The 20,893-nt window shown below is 25.0% G+C and overlaps 9 protein-coding genes across 9 annotated transcripts; 5 read left to right on the top strand and 4 right to left on the bottom strand.

Moving 5' to 3' along the window:
- Window positions 1-267: 267 nt before the first annotated feature.
- Window positions 268-2,062, top strand: DICPUDRAFT_153487 (uncharacterized protein; the record flags this gene model as incomplete). The annotated part of the gene is made up of 2 exons (XM_003289114.1): window positions 268-717; window positions 827-2,062. 2 exons carry the CDS (start codon window positions 268-270, stop codon window positions 2,060-2,062), a joined length of 1,686 nt encoding a protein of 561 aa, XP_003289162.1.
- A 334-nt stretch (window positions 2,063-2,396) lies between these two features.
- Window positions 2,397-5,594, bottom strand: DICPUDRAFT_35206 (uncharacterized protein; the record flags this gene model as incomplete). The annotated part of the gene is made up of 2 exons (XM_003289106.1): window positions 2,397-4,868; window positions 4,914-5,594. The coding sequence occupies 2 exons, from the start codon at window positions 5,592-5,594 to the stop codon at window positions 2,397-2,399; spliced, it is 3,153 nt and encodes a 1,050-aa protein (XP_003289154.1).
- Window positions 5,595-6,808: 1,214 nt separating this feature from the next.
- On the top strand, window positions 6,809-8,709 carry DICPUDRAFT_48405 (uncharacterized protein; the record flags this gene model as incomplete). Its single annotated transcript, XM_003289113.1, has 6 exons — window positions 6,809-6,844; window positions 6,918-6,976; window positions 7,246-7,326; window positions 7,980-8,010; window positions 8,180-8,293; window positions 8,392-8,709. The coding sequence occupies 6 exons, from the start codon at window positions 6,809-6,811 to the stop codon at window positions 8,680-8,682; spliced, it is 612 nt and encodes a 203-aa protein (XP_003289161.1). The 3' UTR covers window positions 8,683-8,709.
- Window positions 8,710-8,938: 229 nt separating this feature from the next.
- Window positions 8,939-11,081, bottom strand: DICPUDRAFT_79921 (uncharacterized protein; the record flags this gene model as incomplete). Its single annotated transcript, XM_003289105.1, has 3 exons — window positions 8,939-10,551; window positions 10,621-10,936; window positions 11,061-11,081. 3 exons carry the CDS (start codon window positions 11,079-11,081, stop codon window positions 8,939-8,941), a joined length of 1,950 nt encoding a protein of 649 aa, XP_003289153.1.
- A 1,005-nt stretch (window positions 11,082-12,086) lies between these two features.
- Window positions 12,087-14,693, top strand: DICPUDRAFT_153481 (uncharacterized protein; the record flags this gene model as incomplete). Its single annotated transcript, XM_003289112.1, has 2 exons — window positions 12,087-13,210; window positions 13,289-14,693. The coding sequence occupies 2 exons, from the start codon at window positions 12,087-12,089 to the stop codon at window positions 14,691-14,693; spliced, it is 2,529 nt and encodes an 842-aa protein (XP_003289160.1).
- A 69-nt stretch (window positions 14,694-14,762) lies between these two features.
- DICPUDRAFT_92243 (uncharacterized protein) lies at window positions 14,763-15,781 on the bottom strand. The gene has a single exon (XM_003289104.1). The coding sequence runs from the start codon at window positions 15,461-15,463 to the stop codon at window positions 14,846-14,848; it is 618 nt and encodes a 205-aa protein (XP_003289152.1). The 5' UTR covers window positions 15,464-15,781; the 3' UTR covers window positions 14,763-14,845.
- Window positions 15,782-16,233: 452 nt separating this feature from the next.
- On the bottom strand, window positions 16,234-16,749 carry DICPUDRAFT_79918 (uncharacterized protein; the record flags this gene model as incomplete). Its single annotated transcript, XM_003289103.1, has 1 exon — window positions 16,234-16,749. The coding sequence occupies one exon, from the start codon at window positions 16,747-16,749 to the stop codon at window positions 16,234-16,236; it is 516 nt and encodes a 171-aa protein (XP_003289151.1).
- A 900-nt stretch (window positions 16,750-17,649) lies between these two features.
- DICPUDRAFT_153478 (uncharacterized protein) lies at window positions 17,650-19,039 on the top strand (the record flags this gene model as incomplete). Its single annotated transcript, XM_003289111.1, has 3 exons — window positions 17,650-18,068; window positions 18,361-18,490; window positions 18,569-19,039. 3 exons carry the CDS (start codon window positions 17,650-17,652, stop codon window positions 19,037-19,039), a joined length of 1,020 nt encoding a protein of 339 aa, XP_003289159.1.
- Window positions 19,040-19,458: 419 nt separating this feature from the next.
- Window positions 19,459-20,796, top strand: DICPUDRAFT_88372 (uncharacterized protein; the record flags this gene model as incomplete). Its single annotated transcript, XM_003289110.1, has 3 exons — window positions 19,459-19,776; window positions 19,811-20,142; window positions 20,220-20,796. The coding sequence occupies 3 exons, from the start codon at window positions 19,459-19,461 to the stop codon at window positions 20,794-20,796; spliced, it is 1,227 nt and encodes a 408-aa protein (XP_003289158.1).
- Window positions 20,797-20,893: the final 97 nt, after the last annotated feature.

The raw sequence follows: 20,893 nt of genomic DNA, 5'->3' as shown, positions 1-20,893 counted from the left end.
AAATATATAGGATCAATTGATATTTATGAAAAATTAATAAAGGAGTAAATAAATAGATTAAACTTGGTCAACGGTGAATTACATATTTTGACTAATTTGACCAAAGGGTTTTTTTTTTTTTTTTTTTTTTTTTTATTTTTTAATTTTTTTTTTTAATTTTTTTGATGGTGGAAAATTTTTTTTAAAATTTTTTTTTTTTTTTTTAAAAATAATATAATAATAATAATTTTTTAAAAAAAACTATTTATATTTAAATATTAATATAAAATGAATAAATTGTTATTATTAGCAATTTTTGCAATTGTTATATTTATTATAAGAGTTGAGTCATATCCAACATATGGTGGATCCAACTCACCAAGTTTCAGAAGAGAAGAAAGACACTCATTTAGAGCACCATTCCTTCAATCAGGTACTGGTATTTTATATTGGGATCTTGAAGGTTCAGCTTTTGTAAATGACGATTTCATTCGTTTAACACCAGATCAAAAGAGTGTTTATGGTTCAATTTGGAATACTGAACCATTAGAAAGTCCATGGTGGGAAGTTGTTTTAGAATTCCGTATTCATGGTAATGGAAGAATTGGTGCTGATGGTTTAGCTTTCTGGTATATCGACAGAAGAGAAGGTAACAATCAAGATACATCAATCTATGGTTCTAAAAATTTATGGAAAGGTTTATCTGTTGTTTTCGATACTTTTGATAACGATGGTGATGTATGTATAACATTAAAATTAAATATATTCAAAAATAATAATAATAATTTAAATAATGACACTAAATTTTTTATTTTGTTATTTTATTATTTTTTTTTTAAAATTTTAGGGTAATCATCCATTAGTTTCAGTATTTTATAATGATGGTACTAAATTTTATGAAACAGCTAAAGATGGTAGCAATATGAAATTAGGTAGTTGTTCAGCTAGATATAGAAACGATAGAACAAATGCCAAAGCTAGAATCAAGTATTACCAAGGTATGTTAAGCGTTCAAATCGATGCCAATGGTAATGATCAATTTGAAAACTGTGTTGATAATGTTCGTCTTGATATCCCAATTCGTTATACATTTGGTGTTTCTGCTGCCACTGGTGGTTTAACTGATAACCACGATGTCTATTCATTCACCACTTTCAGTTTAGATTCAAATGGCTTCAATAAAAATACAATGAACTATAACAATGCTCAATTTGAAAGAGAAAAGCAAGAAAGAGAAAGACAAGAGCAACAAGATAGAGAAAGACAACAACAACAACAAAATCAACAACAACAAAATCAACAACAACAAGAAAATCAACAACAACAACAACAACAACAACAAAATCAACAACAAAATCAACAACAAAACCAAGAATATAATTCACAACAAGAATTTATTAATACTTTAAATGAATATACTAGACAACAAACCGAAAACCTAATCCAAAACCAAAATCAACAACAACAACAACAAAACCAACAACAACAACAACAACACAATAGTATCCAAGAAGAAATTAAAAACTTATCAGAAAAGGAACAAGTTGCATTTTTAGGTAAAAAGATTGATGGTTTAAGTGATGCCATTCTTCAATTACATGTTGTTTTAGATGACCCAGAATACAAAAAGAGTTTTGATGGTTTAAGAGATCAAGTTAACGATATTAGCCAAGCTATGATTTCATTATTAAAAAGCTCTGCCCAAAACAAAGATCTTGAATCAATTAAAACTCAACAATCTCAATTTGTTAAAGATTTCTATGAATTCAAAGCAAATATGCAAGATCTTAAAGCCTCCCTTAACAACAGATTCAATAATCAAGATAACGAAGTCACCAAAAATATTGAAAGATTAAACCAAAATGTAAACTCTTTCAAAGGTATGGTTGAATCAAACTCTAGAGATATCCAAAAAATCTCATCAATTCTCAGTAACAACGCCGATCAAATCACCTCAACCATTCAAAAACACAGCGGTACCTTTGGTTTCTGGACTTATTTCTTATTTGTCCAAGCTATCTTTATCTTTGGTTTTGTATTTTGGAGAAAATATAAAGATGATAACAATAAAAAATTAATCTAAATAAAAATAAAATAAAATAAATAAAAATAAATAAATAAATGATATGTTTTATAAAATATATATAATAATATAATTTTAAAAAAAAAAAAAAAAAAAAAAAAAAAAAAAGATATTTTAAACAAATCTTATATTTTTGAAATTGTTAAGAATAATATAAAATAAAAGAAAGGTAATATAAGAATTAACAAAATATATCAACGGATTAATTAGGGAGGGGGAGAAAAGAACGGCACAATACAATTTATTTATTTTTTTTTTTCTTTTTTTTTTTTTTTTTTTTTCTTTTTCTAAATATATAGTAAATATTTAAATGTATTTTTAAAATTTAAATAATTCATTTTAATCTTAAAAATTGTTTTAAATAACTGGTTTCATTTTTAATTGAACGTAAATCCTCCAATAATTTGATGAATGTATGGATGAACATTTCAATTGAATGAATACCTGAGCCAAATTGTATTTGTTCTGGATGAAGGATGTGAAACATCTTTTCATTTAAGAGGAATGCACGAATGGATTTAAATTGGTGTTGAAAAGCATCCCATTTCTCTTTAACTAATCCACAATGTTGTGATAGGTCACCATTGAATTTACCAGCCATCATTAATTTGATATCTGATTTTGATTTAATCAATTGTTGGAATAAATCATTTAATGGCTTTACCAAGTCAAACATTGATAGAATTAAGAGGTCACTAAAAATTGGATCGAATGAGTTTTCCAAGGCAAAGAGGGTGATGGAGCATTCGTCTAAATTTTCGGCAATTGAATAATAAAATGCAGTTTTTGATGGAGATACAAAATACATTTCAGACTTGACATCTACCAACGATTCTCTAATTTGATCGATACCAATTCTAATTTCTTTTAATGATTCGTAAATTTGTTCTTTCTTTTTATCTCTCATGTATCTAATTGATTCTATGGATCCAATATCCTGTAGTCTAATAATGTTGTTGATGTTGTCTGCATTGTTTTTTATAATCAAGTCATCTTTGTGTTCCATTAAAATCTTTTTAATTGCATCTTGTCTTTTGCCTATTGATTGTTCATCACCATGACTGCTAAATGTTTGTAAATCCTGACCGTTGATGGATTCACTCATTCTTAAACCACTGATGAGAATATTAATGAATGAATCTGACATTAAGTTTGTGATTTGGAACATCTTGATTCTAGTGGCCTTGTAGGAAAAGTATGGGAAAACTACCATGCAGACAATTGCATTCCAAACTACACCCATAAAAATGTGAAGGGCTCTTAATACAACATACATGTATTCGAATTTTTGTGTTAAATTTTGGCCCAGTAAAAGTAGTAGGAAAGTTAGTTCACAAATTTCAGCTGCCTGAGCATTTGGTAAGTGTTGATGAGGGAATGAGATGATAAAAGTAAATGCAAAAATAAGTACTGAAATTACAATTTCTTTATAGGGTGTTGGTATGACACTGCACAATAAAGATGCCAAGAACCCAACAATCGCTCCAGCTATAGTACCTTTACTTTCTTCATAACCTTTGGATATAGAAGCACCCAAACTTGGACCCATAACGAATAGAATTGTAGTGACAGTCCATACACCATATGTAACGAATGTTCCTGATGGATCGGTTCTACCATCAAAATAATAAAATGGTATAATTGTTGATATCAAACCAAATGAAACCTGTAATGGGAATCTCCATTTACCATTTTTAAAGAAATGGAAATATATCCATTTAAATAAAGCTACAAAGTTATTTTCTTTACTTTCACTTTTAGTATCTGAACTTGGTGATGATGAGCCGAAAAACTTTCTTTTTAAGAACTTGAGTCTTTTAACGAGCATGAGTGGGAAACCTGAAATTACATACAAAAGGCCATATCTGATTAATTCCCATCTAACAGAGTGCGAACGTTGTAGCTTTTTAACTTTAATTAAGATATCTGCAAATTCTCGTTGTTGTAATGCAAAAGATAAAATACCATGAACAAAGAAATGAACCTTGGTAACCTCGTCATAGCTTAATAATGGGTGTTCTCCATGTTGATAGGCATCTACCACATTCTTAAAAGCTCCCTTGACTCTATCGATTAGTTCTTGGGTCTCGTCGAATGACTTGGAAAGCAATTTAAAAGCTGCTCCATCTTTTAAATCCTCACTATTATAATTTAAAATATCGGCCATAATACCCATTTGTAAATATACTTCTTCAACCAAGCACTCGATAAATGGCACCAATGGAGCGATTAATTCATCACTTGAAATTTGAGAAAAGCCACTTTTGATTGAATTCTTAATTGAGATTAATTGCTTTAAAGTCATTTCAAACTTTGAAATCAATTCATCATAGTTTTCGTTTAATTCATCGTTCCATCTTTCATTCTTGGATTCTACATACAAACAGGTCATGGTGTTAATTCTTGTGGACAATTCGACTTCTAAAATTTGCATTTCTTCATCAGTTTTTTCCAATCCAAGGGTTTTGATGATTTTAACTTTTTTGTTGAAACTTGGGGTCGATAAAATTGATTTCTTACGGGGTGGAACTGCACTAGAATTATTTACTTCATTTTTTTTGGATTTAGTTCTATGGTTTCCAATGTCTACACTTACTGAACTACGGTCATTGGCTCTGGATCTCGATAATGGTAATTTTAGCTTTTCTTCATGGAATGTTTGTGGCTCTCTATTTTGTGAGTTTAGTAATGGTGTAACCCCGATTGGTGCATCTTGGACTGATAAAGATCTTTGAACACTAATATTGAGCACTGGTTTAGAAAAGGATTCATCTTGCTTTGATTGTTGTTCTTTAATAAGCTGGTTCTCAATTTGGCCGAATGTTTGAAAAGATGTTTGCTTTCTATTGACTTTTGTGTTACCACCGATTTCAAACTTTGAGTTACCATTGTCATTGCCTAACCTGTATAAATTCTCTTCGAGGTGATTACCAAGCAAAAGGAAATATACTCTTGTTGATCTCATGGTCTTTATTACCTTGCCAAAGATTAAACGAGATGCTAGCATTGGGAACAAAACAGAGCCAATAAGCAAAGCGCCAAGAATAAACAAAACACAATAGATATTTTCCATTATACCAATTTCGAGAAAACTTAATCTGGTAAAATAAAGATTGATAAAAATATCCAAGAACATTTTCTTTAGAAACAACCCAGTCATCCATCTTCTATTTGGTATATTTGAGAGAGCAGCAACAACATAAAACATGATGAACGTAGTTATAAATGTTATCCATATGATGTCTTTGGTAATCAACTCAATAATATAACAATATAAACTTCCAATTAAAGTTCCCAGTAACATTGTGATGGTAATGTGAATGTTGGTGAATGATGAAACATTATTTGAAACCATTAAACATAAAATTGGTGTAAAAATTAAGGTAACATCGTCCCACTCGACACCAGTTTTTTCCCATGGTATTAAGGCCACCACTGATGATATAGTAACTACAACGGCTTCGAAAATTGCAACCTTTACTTTAATTGAACTAAACCTCCATACTGTTTTATAAAAATCTAAAAACCCCATTTATATATATAAATTATATATAATAAATATATATAATAAATATATATATAAATATATAATTTATAAAATAAAAACTGTATTGAATGATGATTTTTTTTTTTTTATTATTATTTTTATTATTTTGCGGATACAAAAAAAATTAATAAAAAATATAAAAATATAAATGTGATGATGGAAGTGTCAGATTTTTTTAAAATATCTTTTGTAAAAAAAAAAAAAAACAAAGTTTTTTGTGTGATGATGTCTGCGTAGGTGATTCCAATTCCTATGTTTGAAAGGTGATGGTTTTTTTTTTTTTAAAAAAAATAAATAAAAAAGATATTTTGGGGTATTGATTGGTAATTAAAAAAATAATTGGGGATTTCTTTTTTTTTTTTTTGTTACTCCCAGCTATTTTTTTTTTAATGTGTAGTGACACCTTGTTCTGCTAAGAATTAAAAAATATCTAAATAGATCATTTGATTAAATAAAAAAATTTTAAAAAATGGTTAAAAATTTTAATAGAAATAAATAGAATGGGTTTATATTATCCAATAAACCTACCAATGAATTTAAAAAAAACTTTTAGAAATCGATTGGTGATGTCGTCATCACCATCATTGATATCCCGTAATTATTTTATTTATAGACATAGCTTTAGCTAAATTGTATTTATAATATTATAAATTTTATATTGGATTTTTGATATTTGATATTTGATATTTGATATTTATAAAATAACTGCAAAAAATATAAACAAACTTTTAATTTTTTTTATTTGTGTTGTTTTATTTATTGATTTATTATTTTAACATAATATTGATTAATCAAATGATAATTATAAAAAATATATAAATAGGCCATCTTTATCAATTGTAAAAAAATTTACAAATTAGGATCCTAATTTAAGTAAATTAATAAATATTTTTAAAAAAAAAAATTAAAAAATTAAAAATAAAAAAAAAAAAAAAAAAAAGAAACGAAAAAATTTATATTTTTTAAAAAAAAAAAAAAATTTTATTTCATTTTTTTTTTTATTTAAATAAAATTCATACAAATTATTATTTTTTTTATATCTTTATTTTTTATTCATTTTTATTAAAGAATAAATCAATTTTTAAATCGATTCCTAAATTATTAATTTAAAGTAATCGAATTACAACCAATAAATAACAACAACTTTATTATTCAAAGTTTTTTTTTTCTCAAACAATACAAAATATATATATAATAAAATGATTATTCCAGTTCGTTGTTTTACTTGTGGAAAAGTAAATATTTAATTTTAGTGATGGTTTGATTATAAAAAAGTTATGATACTAACCTTTTTTATTATTTTTAAAGGTTATTGGTAATAAGTGGGATGCATATTTAAGTCTTTTACAAATTGAATATACTGAAGGGTAAGAATCAATACAGGATTATAATTAATAAATATTTCAAGATCAAATCATTATCATCATTATCACCACCATTATTACAATCATTTTATTATTTTTATTATTTTATTTTTTTATTTTTTTTTTTGTATAATAAAAATAGTAATAATAATCAAAACGAAATATCTCAAACCAATCGAAATTATCAACCAATAATAAAACAACAAATCAAAAATAAAAATTTATCAATTCAAATATTAATTATATTGTTTTTTTTTTTTTATTATTAATAGTGATGCTTTAGATGCTTTATGTTTAAAGAGATATTGTTGCAGACGTATGCTTTTAACCCATGTAGATTTAATCGAAAAATTGTAAGACTTTATTTTATCAATCATTCTATTATTTAATATTCACTTTACTAACACTTTATTCCCATTATTTAATACAGACTCAACTATACTCCTTTAGCTGCAAAAAGTAATTAATTTATAAATAAAAATATAAAAAAAAAAGAATAAAAAAAAAAGAATAAAAAAAAAATTTTAAAAAAATAACTTTAAACAGAGTGTATTCATCATTTAAATTAATATTATCAATTTATTAAATCTTAATTTAAAATTATCATAAAAAAAAAAAAAAAGATATATACAAATATTTTTTTTAAAAAAAAATTTTTAAAAAATTTTTTAATTTTTGTGTGTGTTATTTTATTGATCCATCATAAATGTTACTTTATTTTTAAAATATATATATATATATTGTTTATTATTTTATTTCATTGTAGTTTATTTTTAATTTTTTTTTTTTTTTTTTTTTTTTTTTTAATATGGATAAAATCGTAACGCTCATATAAAAAAATTTTGTTTGCATTAACAAAAATTTAAAAAAAAAAAATTAAAAAAAAATTAAAAAAAAAAAATTAAAAAAATTTTAAAAAAATTGAAAAAAAAAAAAACTGCGCAAAAAAAGGCTTCAGTAGAATTAATCGTTTTAGTGATTTAGACTCAACACAGTATGTATACAGATTATCTCTATCTCGTTATATATTGCCTATTGTTTCACTTTTATCATTTATCTTTCATCAATCCACATTTATCTTTAACAATCTATCATTTATCCATCAATTCACAATGTTTATAACACACACATACACCACACCCACACATAAGTGGGATACATATATATACACACAAAGAACATAAATTAATTGATTATCTTATATAGAAAATGCCATCACCAATTCTCAGAACTAAAATCGTCAAAAAGAAGACCACCAAATTTAACCGTTTCCAATCTGACTTATTCAAAAGAGTTGGTTCCTCATGGAGAAAACCAAGAGTAAGTATTTTATAATAATGATGCAGGATATACAGGATGGGGGGATGATTATTTATAAATGTACACAGATGACTAATTGGACATTAAAAAAATAATAGGGTATTGATAACAGAGTCAGAAGAAGATTCTCAGGTTCACGTGCCATGCCATCAATTGGTTTTGGTTCAGCCAAAGCTACCAGAGATGTTTGCCCAGATGGTTTCAAACGTTTTGTCATCAGAAATGTTCAAGAATTAGAAGTCCTCTTAATGCAAAACCGTAGATACGCTGCTGTCATCTTCCACGGTGTTTCAGCCAAATCAAGAAAAGCCATCGTTGAAAGAGCTGCTGAACTCAACATTAAAGTCACTGCTCCAAACGCCAGATTAAGAAGCGAAGAAAGAGAATAAACTTTTTAATTATAATAATAATATATTAAAAAAAAAAAAAAAAGCGCACACAGTTTATTTTATTTAGGAATATAGGTTATAGGTTTTTTTTTATAAGAGATGTTGTTTTGGTTGTTTTGCAAATATGCATACACTAGGTTTATTGTTTATTTTTTAAATTAATTTCTAAATAGATATTATTTAGATTGAATACACATATTTTGTTTTATTATTGTTTTTTTTTTTTTTATTAAATCTATTTTTTAAATATTTGTTATTAATAAAATTTACATGACTTTTTTTCTGATTGGTAATCAAAAATATGATCTAAAAGTAGGTCAAAGTGGACACTTGCAAAGTTTGTAAATGCTACTTGAGAGATTTTGAATCTAGTTTTTGAGAAATCTGAATTTTGGAAGTTTATAGTGTTTAAAGTGCATTTACAGAATACGGCACGTGGGGAACTATGAGCAAAGTTATTGTTACGCATATTGATACGAACATATTTTATGTTACTACCACTGGATTGGAAAAAGTTACAATCTGAAATATCACCACTGACATGGTAGCAATTTTCTTGATGTGATTTTGAAAAGTCGCAACTATTAATATTACAATTTATAAATATGCAATTAATGAAAGTTGATTCGATAAATGATGAGCTATTAATATTACATTCTTGAAAGAGACAGTTATCAAATTTTGCATGCTGGTAACGCGAGTTTGATATGTTTGTTGATAAAAATGTAATATTTTTTAATGTTTGGTCGTTGAAGTTTACGTCGGTTAAATTGTGCGAACTAGATAAAATATTGGATGAAAATTGAAGTATTGGTGGGTAAAATTGATCATTTTCCAACTCTTGATCAATTAATGAGGCAGATGTATTTGCTAAATGTGGGTCTGAGATTGATGATTGGATTACAAGAGACTGTCTAGATTGAGCTGGGTTTGTATAAAAACTATTGTTGATACTACTATTGCCATTAAATGTATTGCTTGGAGGAGTTGAAGCAGGCGAGGCTGATTGCTGTAAACTATTCATTAATATTGATGATGGGGTTGGAATTGGTGTGGATGGATAATAGTTGTTATTGGTAGCTTGGTTTGTATTTGTATAATAATAATGGGGATAAAATGTTGGAGGTGGAGGAGCAGGTGTTTGTGGTGGTGGTAAAGGTGGTAATGGAGCTGGAGTTGGTGGAGGATAAGGTGATTGATAATATGGAATTGGTTTATAATATGGCTGAATATAAGGCATTTGTTGCTGAATACTTGAAAAAGAAGGAACATTAGGTTTACCAATATTTTTATCATAGGCGTTTATAGTCATGTTATTATTATTTATTGATGGATTATTTATTGGTGGTATGACTGTATTTTTATAACTTTCATTTGCTGTTGGTGTTGGTATTGGATATACATAGCTTGGTTGTTGTGATAATAAAATTTGTTTTTGGGCATTTTGAATTTGTTGTAAATTAATTTGTTGTTGGGTTTGTTGTTGCATCTGTTGAGTTCTTAGTTGGGTTTGTTGTTGCATTTGTTGTATTTGTTGCTGAGCCAAATCAACTTGTTGTTGGGTTTGTTGTTGAATCAATTGGGATTGAGAGTTCATTATTTGTTGTTGTGCATATTGTTGTGCTTGTAGAGATTGTTGCTGAGCTTGAAGTTGAGCCTGTTGTTGATCTTGGGGCTGTTGTTGTTGTTGTTGTTGTTGCTGTTGTTGCTGTTGTTGATTTTTATTATTGCTATTGTTATTGTTATTGTTATTATTGAATTTTAATTTATCAGAGATTCCACCAAAAAAGTTTGAAATTATATTTTGCTGTGGTTGTCTATTATTATTATTTTCATTTAGGCTTTCTGGATATAAACCTTCAGGTAGTTCTAAAATTTAAAAATATGGTTAAAATATTGTTTTTTTAATCTAAATTTATATTGCAAAATAATACATACTAATTTTACAGGATTCCACATGGTTTTTAATATCTTTTCTAGTGGTTTGTTCTTTACAAACATTACATGTTACTTTTAATTCTGATAAGGGTCTAAATATAAAACGTAATGTTGATGGGGTGTATGGTATTCTTGTCCAGTTGGATACTTCCAAACGACAAATAGGACAGGTTTTTAAATTTCCAACACATGCTTTACAAAATGATGAATTACAACTATTGTTTTTAGAGCTATGCTCAACAGGGTCTAATATCGGATTATAACAAATTGGACATTCTAGCCCATCAACAACATTATCGTCTACATAGGTAAATGGCTACATTATTATTTATTAAAAAAAATGTTAGTTATCTATCACATGTGCTATAAAATTAATTTAATTCTATTATAGTATAGTAATAGATATATATAAATATATATATATATTATATATAACCTACCAATGCTTCATCATCTGCCATTCTATAAAGTTATTGTTTGGGGTATGATATAAAATATACACAGTGTGCTTGTTTTTAAATTTTTAAAATTTAAAAATTAAAATTATCTTTTATAAAAAATTAATTATATAAAAAAAAAGAGTGGAAAAATATATTTTATTTATTTGTATTGTGTATTGTGGTGTGTTGTGTATTATGTGTTGCAATAGACAATATTATTATCAAAAAGTTGTGATTACTCATTTTTTTTTTTTTTTTCCAAAAAATTAAACTTTTTTTTTTTTTTTTATTTTATTTTTAATTTTTTTAATTTTTTTTTATATTTTTAATTTTTTTTTTAATTTTAATTTTTCGAGTTAGGAGTTGGTTTGTTGTAATTTTTTTGTGTTATTATATGTATATATACATAGATTATTTATTTAAACCATAATGGTTTATAATTATTGATTTATAGATAAAGACAAATAGTATTACATACAGTATTTTTTTCATTTATTATTATAATTCATGAATTTATTATATTCAAAAAAAAATACTCTTCTGTTAAATTTTTATAAAATCAATCTCGTTTAGTAATTTTATTAATAATTTCAAATTATTGAAAAATGACTATTATAGTTAAATTCAAAAAAAATAAATTAAAAAATAAATTAAAAAAAAATAATAAAAAAATAAATTAAATTAAAAAAAAAAAAAAAAAAAAAAAGTAAAAATTTAATTTAAATATTTAAGGATTAGGTTTATTATAATTTAAATATTTAATAAAAAAAAACACACACATAATTACACACACATTTATATATTTTAATAATTATTTACAAATTAACTAATAATATAAATTAACAAATAATATAAAGTTTTTTTATAGCGTGGTATTTTATAAAATTTTATTTTTTAAATATTTTATTTTTTATTTTATTTCTTTTATTTATTTTTTCTCTATTTTATTTTCTTAATTAAAATTGAATTATAAAAAAAGAAAATAATAATACATTATAGTACCCCAAAAAAATAAATAATAATACAATGATAGATACAAGCGGTAATAATAGCAATAACAATAATAATAATGATAATGATAATAAAAATAATAGTTTAAATAATTTAAATAATTTAAATAACAATTATAGTTATAATAATAAGGCGTTAAAAAGAAAAATAGAAGAGTCGAATAATAATAATAATATTGACATAAATAATAGTATCATTAATTCAAATGAAATCGAATTAAAAGAAATTAATACTTTTAAACGATTGGAGGTTTTTAACGAGTATGAAAATAGCATAGTAATAGATAGTAGTGATGATAATATTAGTTTTAATAATAGTAATAATAATAGTAGTATAGAAAATAATGTAAATAATAAAGGTAGAAATGAAGAATGTAGTTATGATTATAGTTATAATTATAGTATGAATAATAGAATCATAAGTAGAAGAGATTCAGACCAAAAAGATAGTTTAAATGATTCTACTTCATCACTAGGATTAGGTTCATTAACTATGCAATCACCTCAGTTAGGATCACCAATGTCATTGTCGTGGAGTCAATTTATAACACCACAACCACCACCAGCATATAGTATAGCTAACAATACATTATTAGATAATAGCAATAATATTAATAACACTGCAAACATCAATAACAATACAACCACAGTAACAAATAATATAAATAATAACAATACAACACCACCTCTTAAGCACAACAAATCATTATCAAATTCATCAACAATATCAAATAGTGATAGTAGTCTAAGTAGTAGTGTCTCAAGTAAAGATGAAGAAGAGTTGGTTGACAATACATCCACAGTATCAACAATGAAATCTTTTGAAATAGATGCACCAGCAGATCCTTATGATATCGATCCAGTGTTAAAAGAACAGTTATTAACCGAGGAAAGATTGGAAAAAGAAAGAAAGGAGGCAGCAAATCCCCCACAGCCAGAGTTTGATCATTTGGTATTCATTATACATGGTATTGGTAATCAGGGATCAGAGAATAGGGTTCAAACATTGGAGCAAAATGTTGCTTTGCTAAAAAAGAATTGCGAATTATTTCAAAAGGATTCATCAAATAAAAAACTAAATGTAGAGTTTCAAATTATAGAGTGGCATTCAAAATTAAGAAACAATGATGATTTAAATAAGTAAATATTTTATTTAAACAGTATTTTTATAAACCTAAAAATAACATGTTTTATTAATATTTTTTTTATTATCAATAGTAATTTAGAAAAAATTTCACCTGTTGGGGTTAAAAAAATTAGAGAATTTATTAATGAGACATTATTGGATGTTTTGTTATATATGTCCCCAATGTATCATCAAGAGATATTAAACGAAGTATCAAGCCAGATCAATGATGGTTATAAAGGTTTTTTAGAAAAAAATCAAAGTTTTAAAGGTACTTGCTCCATTTTTGCGCATTCTCTAGGTTCTGTTATTACATGGGATATTTTATCGAATGGTTTGATATCATTTAACGTGGAGAATGTATTTGCATTTGGTAGTCCAGTGGGCATGTTTTTAACAATCAAAGGTACTCAATTAGGATCATTAAAGTTTTCAGAGGTTATGCCATGTTGCACAAAGTGGTTTAATATTTTTTCACCAACTGACCCTGTTGCTTATAGAATTGAGCCTTTTTTCGATAAAAAGTTTTTAGAATATGACCCATGTTTAATCGAGGTCGAAGTGGAAAAGAAACCATTAAAGCAAAAATTATCAGGTTTGTTTTTTAAATCAACTACTACTACAACAACAAAATCAGCAGATTCCAATAAAACAACAATAACCACAACAAGTAAAGAAGAAACGTCACCAAATACAGGGACTGTTCAATCAACAACTACAACGACAACAACCAGATCCAATTCTAATTCACCTACCCAAAACCAGGAGGTTATGGATCTTACAAATAGTGATGGTAGTACAGGTAACAGTGTAAATAATAGCCCAACATCAACAACACAGGTTATAGATTTGGATAGTGACGATTCAGATTCACCTATGAAGAAAAAAGAAATTCAAATGGAAAAAAATATTGCCAACATGTCAAGAAGTTTTAAAGTTCATCCATTGGAACCAGATTCACCATCCTTATTTAAAGATAGCGATTCTGACAGTTATGATGACAGTTTAATGAACACATCAGCAGGAAAAGCAAATGGCAGCGAATCATCATTTAAATCTAAATTTTTAATGACAATATCAAATGTTCAAAAGTCTATGCAAAAAGTAAATGGAGGCAGTAATCGTTCAAGTTTAAAAGAAGAGTTAAAACTTAAGGATACAAACTCGACCAACACTGTATCTAAGGATGGTACCATTACGGAAAAATCAACCTCTACAACAGCAGTCACTACAGCTACAACACCAGCAAAGCCTATGGTTAGGGAAATTTTAACATTGTCACTAACAAAAGATTCAGATTCCTATTTCGACAAATATGAAAATAGATACGATTTTAATATAGAAGAAACATCATCCTTTTTACCATATTATATAAGTTCAATATATGCGCATATTGAATATTGGGGATCGAAATCTTGTGCAATGTTTATAGCAAAGAAATTGTTACATACAAAAAACAAATTATCTTCAAAACCTTCATCCCCAACCAATTTATAAATATATTAATATAAAATAAAAATATATAATAAAAATATAAAATAAAAACTATAAATTTTTTTTTTTTTTAAAATATTGTAAAGTATTTATTTAATACATATATTTGGGAATATACAATAATATCAACATAGTTAATAGTTTTATTTTAGAGTTTAGTATTTTTTGAATGAACGATATACATCAAAACCATTACGTTTGAAAGCACCACATGATTGTGGACCATTGATGATTGTTCCTCTAATTTTACAATTCTTCTTACAGGCAGCATCTTCACAAATGTAGTCAGAGATATGGGTGGCATTACAAGAAGTATATTTATAGTTGTTATTGGCATCAATAAAGCATGCATTGTTGAATAAAACATCTTTGTAAGCATACGTTGAGGAGCATTTGCTATCTGGGTAAAAGTAATATTCACAAACACCGGATGAACGTTTTGGTTCATTGTTGTTTAAAATTGTGTACTTTGTTGCTGCTTTTCCACTTACAATACATTTGTTTAATGGTTGTGCAATTGTAGAGTTGTCCATATTGTTGCAAAATGGTTTTGATTTGGTTTTTGCGCCATGTTCATCAAACCAGATAACATGAGTATTATTAAGTTGGAATCTTCCCACAATAGAGCACTCTTCAACCATTGTATAAGAAAATTCTTTTCCTTTGGTACATTTGGTATCAGCATAGTTGGTTTTTAAAAGGGTTTTTGAAAATGCATTATTTACAAAAAATAAAACAGTTGCCAAAATTAATAAAGTTTTTAATAATTTCATTTTTTATTTTTTTTCCTTTTTTTTTTATAATTAATTAACTTAGTTGTAAAGTATATTTATTTAATAAAATATTTCTGTTTTTTTATTTTAAAATGATATCATCTATTTTTTTTTTCTTCCATTTTATACTTTCTCCAAAAAAATAAATAAATTAAAAAAATAAAAATAAATAAAATTATAATAAATTATTTATTTTATTATAACTTAAAATTATTTGTAATAATCATTATTATTTATATGTCAAAAAATAGATATACATTACCAAAAGAACAACTAACATTAAAATCAATCATATATAGGTTTTAATTTATTACTCTTACCCCCCATTTATATCTATAAAAAAATGAAATCAAAATTTTTTTTTTTTTTTTAAAAGTATTTGTGTGGTGTGGTTATTTTAACTTTTTTTGTTTTTATAAAACTTTAATCTTTTATTTTAAATGATTATTATTATAAAATCTTAAATTACATCTTTATAAATCTTTTTTTTTATTTTTTCTTTTTTTTTAATAAACTGTATTTAGAAGTATAAGACATGTAAAATCAATACTATTTTCATACTTTTTTTAAGAATTATAATAATTTAATAAATAAAGTAAAAGTATTATTATTATAGTTACTAATTTTGATAAAATTATAATAAATTCAAAAAAGGATATTGTTAGTTTTTTTATTATTATAAAAGTAAGTTTTATTTAGGGTTATTTTTTTAATTATTATAAATTAAAAATAGATTTTATTGATTTTGACACGGACCATTAAGTTCTTTATCATTTGTAAATGTAATTGAAATAAAGTGCCTTTTGCTCCACCCCATAATATAGATTCTTTTCACAAGATATATTAAATTTGAATTCGCCAACTGTACTCCATATAGGTTTATATGAGACAACCCCATTTGGATTAATGATGATTCCATTTCTATCACCAAAACTTATTTTCTTTTGAGATGGATTAAAAAGTTGTGATTGACTGCGAATACAATGTTCGTTATTTGAGAATATTGTTGGAAATAATTTTACATTTGTTATATAGTTTCCATTCTCAATATAGGATATTGAATCTCTACTGATCGATACTACCCCATTAGGGTTTATAACTGTGATTTGAAGATTTTTATTAACACCAACTCCACTTGTAAAATGACCCATAAAGACATCATGACAATCTAATGTTGATGTAGCAGTACTTAATATGGATCCAACCACTCTATTATAATTATTATTATCATTTAAAATTATTGCTATTAAAATGAATATTATACTCATTATATGATTGTTTTTCATTTTTAAAACTACAATATTATTTATAATATTACAAAAACAATTGGATTTCATTTTAGGTTGTTTGAGTTTTTATATTTAAAGTATATAGTTTATATATTTCTTTTTTTTTTTATTTTTATTTAAATGATATTTTTTTCGTTTAAATATTAAAAATAAAATTTGTTTTTATCTATATTTTTAAATCTTTAATTTTTTTATTATTTGTTTACTATTATTTTGTTTTGTTTATTTTGAAATCTTTTTTTTTATTTTTATATTTTTATAATTTTACTTAAAGTACATTTAATTATTTAAAACTATTAGGGGTTGTAACATTGTTTAAAAAAAAGGCATTTGGTTTTTTTTTTTTTTTTTTTTTTTTTTTTTAAAAAATATATAAATAAATAAAAAATATGCAAAAAAAAACAATTAATCATACATAATTACATATTCTTACAAGGTTATCATTTATCGTTTTATTGTTTTTTTTGTTATATTTTTTTTTCTTTTAAGAGTTTTTAATTAAAATTTTAACTACTTATTTGATTAAAATTATTTCATTTTTTTTAGTTTGAAAAAGATAAATAAATGATGAGATAATTATTTTTTTTTTTTTTTTTCTAAATTAAATATTATTTTTTTTATTTTTTTAAAATAATTTTTTCATATAAATTACGTCCCCCATCGAAATTATTTTTAATATTTTTTTTTAAAATTTTTTTAAAATTTTTTTTATTATTTTAAACTAATGTGTCGAATATAAAAAAAATTAACAATAACACATCAATAAAAAAGACACACACACACATAAACACATAACACATAAACGCACACACACAAATATATACATTATAATCACTACCCTATTACCATTTTTATCTATATATTATATTTTTAATTAAATATAGTTTTTGTAATATAATGGAAACAACTACAGAATCAAAAACAAACACAACAACAACAACAACAACAACAACAAAAGATATAAAAGAAAATAATAATGATATACCAATTTATATAAAATTTATAGGATTTTGGTTTTTTTTATTTCAATTAGTTGTTGTTATTTGTTCTTGGAGAGTTTATTTTTTATTTACAGACGATTATAAAAAAGATAGTAGTAATAAAAGTGATAAAAGTAAAGAAAATAATACAAATAATGATCAACCATCTACAAATAATGTAACTCCACCACCACCACCAACAAAATCATTTAAAGAAAAAGTTCAAAATAATTTCTTTGGTTTATTAACTGATTCATTCTATATGATCATGATATTAATCACATGTACTCTTTTCTTTTGGAGAGCTAAATCACTTTATACACAAATTAGAAAAAGGTTAGTTTTTAAATTATCAAATGGTTTTATATTTTTTAATTTTCTATTAATTATTGTTAGCAATAATAATTTGGAATATACATAATATTATAACTTTATATTATTATTTTTGTTATTGTCATTAATGTATTTAATTATGTGATTCGCACACAAACCACACAAACACACACAAACACACATTTTTTATATTATAATAAAAGCAAAACGATAAAATTAAAAATTTTAAATCTCGATTCATTTTTATTATTTTATTAATATTCTTTTTTTATTTTTTATTTTTATATATTTAAAGTGACTCAACAGAATGGAAATCTATTATTTGGGACGAATTTTCTAGCGGTGGTATAGAGTTTAGTAGTTTTACTGTTCTTTTATTATTAAAATGGCCTGTAATTTTTAAAGTATTTTGGAATAAGGGAACTGTATGTATTTTTACTAATTGTATATTTTTTATATATACATTATTTATAAATATTAATATTAATACTCTTTAATATTAGGACAAAGAAGATAAATCAACATGGGCACAAATATTTTTAAGAGAATTTTCAAAGGATGCTGAAAAAAAGAAAGAGTCAGCTGATAGTGGTAGTAGTGGTTCAGCAAGTTCAAGTAGAAGTGGAGGTGTAGGATCCGATAAAGCTAGAAAAACTTTATCAGATGACCAATGGAAAAAACAATTTCAAATGGACTTACAAAATATTGGTTTCGAATTTGGTCCAACTGGTGAAGTTGTTAAATTCCCACCAACCGAGGTTATGGAGCAATATCAAAAGAGTAATAGATTTAGAGATTTAATTTTACAAGCTGGACCATCAAAACCAGCCGCCGAAGAAGATGTTAAAATCGAAGATTTCATTAAAGCAAAACAAACAATTGATCAACATAACCAAGAACAACAAATGCAACAACAAAAACCAAATGATAAAAAACAAAAAATATCAAATAGAAAAGGAAAAAATAAAAAATAAAAAAAAAGAAAAAAGAAAAATATAATATTTATATTGTCATATTTTAGAACACTAAAAAAATGTATTTTAATTTTTATTTATGGGGATAAGATATATTAAATTTTAGGGGGTGGATATTTATTTTATGGGGTTATTTTAAATAATGATTTTATTTGAAAGTCCCGATTCTCAGAGATTAATATTGGCAGTTTAAAATAAAAGTGGTTAAGTCCTTTATAGATAGTAGTTAAACTGATTATTTAAACAAAAAGATGACAATGCATTGGTTAAAATGAATGATGACAAATCATTTAAAATAATTTTTTTTTATTTTTTTTTTTTTTTATTTTTTTTTTTAAATTTTTTATAATTATTTATTTTTAAATTTTCATTTTTTTTTTTTTAATATTTATATAACTTTGTCAAATAAAAAAAAAGAAATGGGTAAAATTAAAGAAATTAATGATGATGAAGATAAATATAATATAGCAATCCTTCATCCAGATTTAGGTATTGGTGGTGCAGAAAGATTAATAGTCGATGTTGCTTTAGGTTTAAAGAGTTGTGGACATAAAATTGATGTATATACCAGCAGACATGACCCAACTAGATGCTTCAGAGAGACTGCTAATGGTGATTTAAATGTTAAAGTATGTGGTGACTATTTCCCACGTCATTTTTTAAATAGATTTATGGTAATTTGCGCTATCATCAGAAACCTTTTAGCTGCAATTCATATCATTTTCTTTTCAAAAAAAGTTTATGATATTATTGTATTGGATCAAATTTCAGCATCTATCCCCATTATTCAAGTGGTTCACTAAATCTAAAGTATTATTCTATTGCCATTTCCCAGATAAATTATTAACCTCAAGAAACTCAACCATCAAAAGACTTTATAGAGTACCAATCGATTTGTTTGAAGAGTGGACAACTAGCTGTGCCGATGAAATTTTAGTAAACAGTAATTTCACCTCATCAATTTTTAAAAAATCATTTACTCATATTAAAAAATCACCAAATGTACTTTATCCATGTTTGAATACTGTAGAATTTGACAAAACTAAACAATCATCTGATTTTTCAAATCAAACTAAATATAATAATAAACCAATTTCATTAGAGTAAGTAATATGAATAAAATGATAGAATCATAAAGTATAAAATTTAATAATACTAATATATTATAATTCACTTATAGAAATAAAGAATTCTTTTTATCAATTAATAGATATGAAAGAAAGAAAGATTTAAAATTAGCATTGGATTCATTTAGTGTAGTTTATTCAAATAACCCAAATAAAGATATTTATTTAGTATTTGCAGGTGGATACGATACAGGTTTAAAGGAGAATGTAGAGCATTTGGAAGAACTCAAAGAAAAAACCAAAGAGTATGGTTTGGAAGATCGTGTTTTCTTCTTATGTTCAATTAACGAAGGTCAAAAACAATGGTTACTTTTAAATTGTTGTTGTTTAGTTTACACCCCATCATTCGAGCATTTTGGTATCACTCCATTGGAAGGAATGTATGCATCCAAGCCTGTTATTGCTGTTAATAATGGTGGTCCATTAGAAACTGTTGTAGATTCCAAAACCGGTTTTCTCTGCCCACCAGATCAAAAAGATTTCTCTGAAGCTTTTCAAAAAATTATTAGCGATCCTTTACACTCTAAAAAAATGGGTTTTGCAGGTAAACAACGTGTCAATGAAAAATTCTCATTTAAACCATTTGCAAATAATTTAAATACCATTTCAAATAATTTAATGATAAACTAATAAACATAAATTTATAATTGTAAAAAAAAACATTTCGTCTATTGACAATAATTCTGATAATAACTAGCATTATTATTCAAACACCCAATTCATTCAA

The sequence above is a fragment of the Dictyostelium purpureum genome, assembly GCF_000190715.1.
Source record: "Dictyostelium purpureum unplaced genomic scaffold DICPUscaffold_162, whole genome shotgun sequence".
Taxonomy (NCBI): domain Eukaryota; phylum Evosea; class Eumycetozoa; order Dictyosteliales; family Dictyosteliaceae; genus Dictyostelium; species Dictyostelium purpureum.
This window is presented reverse-complemented; position numbering and strand designations above follow the sequence as displayed.

Coding starts and splice junctions, on each gene's coding strand:
- DICPUDRAFT_92243 (XM_003289104.1), bottom strand. CDS start 15,463: ATGAAATTATTAAAAACTTTATTAATTTTGGCAACTGTTTTATTTTTT.